Below are 7251 nucleotides of genomic sequence, written 5' to 3' on the forward strand. Positions count from 1 at the left end.
GGTCTGTTGTAACATCTATGAAAAGAGACTGATATAGACGATGTGTAAGAATGTGAATTCTCATCTTCTCCTCAGCGAGCAAATTCAATGTAATCTTGGTGAGTCATGAAAAGTGTCCTACTGTGTTAGTGATGATGGTGGATTTTTTTTTTTAAGAAGCTAAGGGGATCTTGGCCTGAAAAATTGACACCTGCTCTTAAGCCTGTATTTTTTTTTCATTTCAGTTAACTAAGATGTATTTTTGCACCTACTTTAGTTTTTAGTAGTTTAAGTTGACTATAATTACCTTAAGTCAGGCACAGGACAGAAACCTGACTCATAACTATAGTTGGGTGTCCTCACAAGAGTTAAATCCTGCAGCACTGAGTGCTTGCTCATGTCTTGCCTTTGCTCTGACTTGGAGCAGGTATCCAGATACTGTTTCTGTCATCTGTCATGAGCCCCCTCCCTATCTGCCTCGGGAGTCAGCCCGCACAGTGCAGTCAGTGCCAGGCTACCCATTCATACCACTGCTGCACTACTCATTTAAAACCATGTCATGCTTAAGAAACAAAACAGACACTTGGGCTTTGGAAACTTCCAGAAAACATAACTTATCAACAGTTGTACAGTTTGTTTATGTGCTTAGCTTGAAAAGTGTTGAGACATATATCATGTTTTTGACCTCATGACCTTCTGTGTGACTCTGAGACTGAGTGGTTTAATGAGAAGCCAACATCTATTCTTGACAAATATTTGTTTGAACCTTATGCTCTGTGTCAGTTGAATCCTGGGATGCCACATTCATAAAACTACAGCAGCACTCAAGCTGACTTACTATTTTTATATTAGTCACGTACGCTTCCTCCCACAAACCAGCTGCACCCTTTACTTGGCACAGAAAGATGGAGTAAGTGTGAGGGCTGTGCACTTACTCCACCGGACAAGTTCAGCCATATATTAATCCAAAATGCCTAGCTCCTTCCGAGAAACAAAAAAATGTCCATAAAGGACACTTTCACTAAGTGTCTCTGTGGTGCATTTAATCGTGCGTGAGCAGCGTCCAACCATCACCAGCTCCTTTGAGGAAAAGGATGAAGTGAGCAGCCTTGGACAAAGTTGTTCCAACAACCTCTGAGAAGCCGAAATTTTTCCTTCTCGCTCTGGACTTTGTGTCTCCAAGGACATGCAGGAAAATCGCATTTCTCGCTGGTATTTTGGTGGAGTCTCCTCCAGTGCAGCTGCCTGTCTAACACACCCACTGGATTTAATTAAGGTAAGAGATGACTGACTTTTAATTTGTAGCACAATTTTCACCTTAAGATATTAGGAAAATAGTCTAGTTATGCCTCATTGATCTGTCTGGGGTGCCTCTGGATTGCGTTGTGGAAAATGTTAATGAAATCATATTTTTTATGATCCTCTCTTCACCTCTCGACACTGGCTTTCGGAAGAACCTGCTGTTTTATGGTAATGACTCAGTTTACACAATTTCCGAAAATGTCAATAAGTTGACGAGTCACTTTGGCCTTAATGTGCCTAAAATACCTAGATTATAGCCATCAATAGGCTTGTTTGGATGCTTTAAAAAGGCTGCTATGGTTCAGTTTTGTATTTGCTGCAGCTGTTATCCAGCTATTGTATCGGTTTTCTTTAATTCAGCACGCTTACTGAATGCTTTTGATGATGTTAAGAGTTGTCTGTTGAAGTTACCACTTCGTCTGAAAATCACCTGAAGTAGTCAGCTATAATTTTTAGACTTTTAATTGAAACCGTTTGGCACCTTCTTAAGATAGGAGTGGACTTATCACGTGTGCAGGTAGTTGATGCTCTCGCTAAAAGTGTGACTGACTCCCATCCACTTAATGCTTCCTCTGGTTGTTATTTCCAGGTGCACTTACAGACACAGCAAGAGGCGAAGATGAGGATGGTTGGGATGGCTGTTGATGTTGTGAGGAGAGAAGGTTATCTGTCTCTCTACAGTGGACTCAGTGCGTCCCTCTGCCGGCAGGTGGAAAACTACACAGACACACACACACACACACACACACACACACACACACACACACATTAAAGATCCATCGTACAGGATTTAGGGGGGTAGTCTATAGTGTCAAAGACTGAATATAATAAGTATGTTTTCTGTCGAGTTCTGAAAATAAGAATTGTTGTGCTTTTGTTACCTTAGAATGAGCTGTTTATATCTTTTTAGGGAGTGGGTCTATGGAGTCCGGCATGTTGCATTGTCATGTTCCTACAGTAACGCAGAATGAGTAGAGCAAACATTGGCTTTAGGGAGGGCAATGCAATCTTTCACAGCAGTCACTGTAGTTAGCATGCCCTTTCTGATGGGATGGTTGTAGAAACACTGATTTGTAACTTGAAAGTACTTTATTTCGTGTATAAAATCAGTTTATTTTGGAGTTAGAGAGACCTACAATGAGCCAAACAGCATACAAGAAACACTGATTTGTAACTTACTTAGTATTTTTTTGTGGTTTAAACATCAGAATCCCTTTTATTTATTTATTATTTTTGAAGGCTTGGCTAGCAACTTGTCCATGATGTGCCAAACTGTGTTGGATAACTATTGATGTGCATCGTAAAACTACTTTATTCAGTGTTTTTATCGTTTTTAATTTACCTTTAATTTTAATTTACCTGTTTTTCGTTTGTTAGTTTTGTTTTGTTTTGGAGAGAAGGACATTTCTGTTGATAATTTGGCTTGTGTTTAAAACTCCTGAACAATGAGCAGAAGTTTCAGATCTGTAATTCTCACCACTAGAGGCCACTAAAGCCCCCTAAATTTTACACACCACTATTTTAAATCAAGCACTCACATGTCCATGCTGCTCAAACTAGAACAAACTGTTTTTGTTCTTTTCTCCCAGATGACATATTCTTTGTCACGGTTTGCCATTTATGAAACTGTCAGGGACGAGATAAACAGGAAGAAAAAAGGTGTCATTCCTTTCTACCAGAAAATCCTGCTGGGTGCCTTTGGAGGTATGTTGGCAGTTTTTGGCATGCAAGTTCATATTTTATTTCATTATTTATTGTGTTTTTCTCCAAAAGGGTTTGCAGGTGGTTTCATTGGGACGCCAGCTGACTTGGTGAATGTCAGGTGAGTTTAATGAATGGATTAATTTTTATTTGTGTGTCTTTTAATGATAAACTCTTCTGTACATTATATCTCATCAATAGCTCGATGTCACATCCTGTAGTTTTATTGTTATTGTGCTGATGCTAGGGTGGACAACACTGAAATGGAGGGCTCAAATCAAATGTAAAAACTGCTTTTCAGCACTGAAACAATAAATTCATAAAGTCAACAAGGTTGTTGTAATCCTACTAATAAAACAACTGCATCTTTTTAATTTTTATATATAGCAAATACCAAGCATAGTATTCTGCAATGTGAAATTAATTAGGTTATTATTATTATTATTAGGTTTGCGTTTAGATTTGTGTCACTAACCAAGAAAACTTCGGCCTTTTCTGCAAACCATTTCAATTTAATAGACCAATTTTAGCTGTCAAGAAAAAGATAATGACTATGAAGATTACTCAACGTGACAAGTAATTGACTTTAAAGTATCTGAATCTGTGCAGGATGCAGAATGATGTCAAGTTGCCTGTAAAGCTCAGAAGAAAGTAAGTCTAAAAATACATATTTTAATGCCATGGAAACTGTCATTATTCATCCAAATCACCACACTGTGACATTTCTCTATTTCTAACAGTTACGCTCATGTGCTAGATGGATTATTGCGTGTTTGGAGGGAGGGTAAGATTCAAAAACACTTTCTTTCTTCACATGACAAGTTTGATTCATTCATATGTCATGCTAAATAGGAAAAATGTCTGCAAACTGACTTAAAAAAGGCTCTTTAGTTGCAAAAAGGATCAATTTATTACATGTTTTGGATGTTTAATCTATTGATCCTTGAGGTGACAAAAGTGAGCGAATATTTGTTCAGCATGACAAATTTTGAGAAGTTTTGTGTGACATGAACTCTAAATTTAAGAGCAAATCTGTTCACATAGCCTATTTTAAATTTGCAGAGGGGATAAGGAAACTCTTCTCTGGTGCTTCACTGGCTTCTTCTAGAGGTGCATTGGTCTCTGTTGGACAGGTAAAAACCTCTGCATGAAACAAATACTAAATTGCAAAATGCTAGCGTCACATTTATGTATGTATTTTGTCCCTTCAGCTGTCTTGTTATGACCAGTCCAAACAGTTGGTTCTGGCCACTGGTTATCTAACTGACAACATCCTCACTCACTTTCTGGCCAGTGTTTTTGCGGTAAGTGACTCACCTATACAACGTTCAGTCGCAACATTAAAGCCCCCTGGGTTCTGGCATTCATGTGGGTGCAACTTAACATGCACCATCCACATAAACACCATGGCGGACCAAATACATCTCCATGGCAATGGCAATCCTGGATGGCATCGGTCCTTCCAGGAGAACAATGTGTCATGCCACATTGCAAAAGCTGTTCTAGAGGAATGTGCCAAAGAGCTAAAGGCGTTGACTCTGCCCACAAATTTTCCAGATTCCAATCCTATCCAACATGCCAGTACTTCAGCCTTGCAGCCCACAGGACTCAAGAGATCCACTGCCAACATCCTGTTGCAAGACACCAAAGGACACTGGTCCCATGTCCATACCCCAACAAGTCATGCTCCAAGTCGGATCCAAGGAGTCCCCACCATGAATCGGACTTGGCTCTGGGTACTGGCATATCTCAATGATGCTTGATTGGAGTGATGTATGGGAAATTTGAAGGCTTTGAGGCCTTTGTCGCATTTTTCGGGCCATTCCTGAGCAGTTTTTATGGTGCGGCATGGTGCACTGTCCTGCTGGGGGAGCCACTGCCTCAGGGAGTGCCGTTGCCATGAAGGAGTATACTGGGTCTGCAACACATGAAAACAATTGAACTCATCAATTTTTGATTATTTAGACATTTCATTTTAATTCCATCAACACCAAAAAAAAAACCAAAAAGAAATAATACTAAATGCACACAACTCAAGCAATTCATCAACATATAACCGAGTCTTGCTAGTTTAATTCTATCTTTACAGCAAACCCTGAAGGTCCTTATTTTTGTTGTGTTTCTGTATATTCTCTACATTTTATTTATTATACAGCTGAATCTAATTGTTCTTTTACATGAAATATTATTATGCAACCTCTGTTTTAATATTTTGAATGTATATGTATTGAATACTTCAATAAAGTTTTTGGAATCTGATTTAAAAACAGAAAACAAAACAAAAAAATATATATACTTGGCCCGCAACGGTGTTTGGATGGTTGGTGTGTGTCAAGTTACATCCACATCAATGCCAGGACTAGAGGTTTCTTAGCAATATTACATGATTAATGTTATTCAATTAACCTGTCAGTTTTTTTTTTTTGTTTTGAATAATGGCTGACTGGTGTACGCATACACCAATATGTCATAACACTTTCCAAAAAAGACATCTCTTCTTCTTTCCTGCACAGGGAGGCTGTGCCACAATCCTGTGCCAACCAATTGATGTTATTAAAACAAGATTAATGAACTCCAAACTGGAATATACAGTGAGTTTTTGTACAGTACATGCTGTCTTGTGATTTCTCTGTACACTCTGGTTTTATATTTTGCTTGGGGAATGTCTTCGGGTATTCAATATCATCACTCGGTATGTTTTATTCATCATGGGCTGTGGGAGATTTCACACACCTTGACATGTAGTGTGTGTGTCTCCTTGCTGCAGGGTGTGCTTCACTGTCTAACAGAAACAGCCAGACTGGGCCCGAAGGCATTTTACAAGGTGGCTGTCCGCGTTACTGTTAATAAGTCAAAGAAATTATGTTTCACACTGCTGACATGAATCTTTACATGTTTATTGTGTCATTGTTGCTGTATTTTTTGGCTCTTCACTTGCTGAAATAATGATATGGTTTCTGTTCAGGGTCTTCTTCCTGCCGCGATCCGTCTCGTCCCTCACACAGTCTTCACCTTCATAATCCTCGAACAACTGAGGCAGCATTTTGGTACAGTGGTTGTCACCTGAGACTGTTGCCAGACAATTTCACTAGTTGGACAACTTCATCAATGATGCTATTCTTACAGAGCCAATTCAGCTGGAGTCCACTAGATACCACTAATAACCAGAACCAAGAGGAAGTCACATACCAGTATTCATCTAAAAAAAATAAAACTTAAATGCAACATTTTTCACCCAAAATGAAAGTACTCTTGCATTATTATGCAAGTCACAGATAAGGCACTGCAATGGAAAATGTGATTTTACTTCTGTGTCTCCCACAGCATACCAAACACAGAGGACTTGAAGTATCAGGTTGTGTTCACTAACAAAGCAGCAACATTACCTGTAATGAAATTTACAGCTATAAATTTGAGTCAAGTGTTGTAAAAAGTACACTTGTAGCCAGACGTCTTTAAAGTTAACATTAACAGACAATTCCTGTTTGATCGTGGTAATTACACTTTTTAATAAGCGGCTTTATTTGCCCTCTTGGGGACAGTGTTACACTGAAAAATAGTGTGCTTGTGTTTATATGTACTGTGAATATGTGTGTAACGATGCAGAGTTTGAGCTTATTTGTATCAGACCTTTGCCAAAACAATTATTTTTATACTGTGGAAAGTGTTCTCAAGTTTGTGGTGGAAGGCGAATTAGGAATCTAGATAACTTTGTTTATCCCTGAGGGGATAGTGCATTTAGGAAAAATACTGTAGTTTATTTCAGACTCACTTAATTAATAAAACAATCTCTCCTTATCTGCTCATGAGCTGCTGCCTTGTTGATACATTGTTTATTGAGCTTCTATCAGTCTGAGCACATATTCAGCTGCCTGTCAGGTCTCCTCTCTCATGAACAATACTTCAACTGGCTGGTTCAGCATGTGCCAGACCGAACAAAAGCTCCCGAATATAGAAACACTTTAATATAATATATTATTATGCTTTCAGGAGGACAATCAGCAGCTTTTTGTGAAACAACGTTCATGTGAGGACACATTTTTGACTCTTAAATTCTGAGAAAAGAGTTGTGAATCTTGCTTCGGTAGCAGTATGTGGGTTTGTGGCTTCTTTTATATTGTTTCAGGTGTTATTTTCCAAGTTTTACTTTATACAGTGAAGCAACAATCCATCATTTTCAGCTCTAAAAGACACCTGATATTTTTTAGAGTCCTGCGGTTTAGTTACTGTCAATATCAGTGTCAGTACTGAGTGATGAAAGTTCTCTTC

General features: G+C 38.7%; 1 protein-coding gene across 2 annotated transcripts; it reads left to right on the forward strand.

Moving 5' to 3' along the window:
* slc25a10a (solute carrier family 25 member 10a) lies at positions 1-6665 on the forward strand. 2 transcript variants are annotated; one of them, XM_042504639.1, is made up of 13 exons: positions 1-98; positions 1163-1255; positions 1871-1990; positions 2871-2985; positions 3055-3103; positions 3592-3633; positions 3723-3766; positions 4045-4115; positions 4194-4286; positions 5496-5573; positions 5750-5806; positions 5948-6029; positions 6109-6665. In XM_042504639.1, exons 2-13 carry the CDS (start codon positions 1166-1168, stop codon positions 6141-6143), a joined length of 876 nt encoding a protein of 291 aa, XP_042360573.1. In that variant the 5' UTR covers positions 1-98; positions 1163-1165; the 3' UTR covers positions 6144-6665. The 2 variants fall into 2 exon arrangements, with proteins under 2 accessions (XP_042360573.1, XP_042360574.1); XM_042504640.1 differs by lacking the exon at positions 1-98 and adding an exon at positions 1434-1449 and having other exon boundaries at positions 1176-1255.
* Positions 6666-7251: the final 586 nt, after the last annotated feature.

Source organism: Plectropomus leopardus, chromosome 17 (assembly GCF_008729295.1).
Source record: "Plectropomus leopardus isolate mb chromosome 17, YSFRI_Pleo_2.0, whole genome shotgun sequence".
Lineage (NCBI taxonomy): Eukaryota > Metazoa > Chordata > Actinopteri > Perciformes > Serranidae > Plectropomus > Plectropomus leopardus.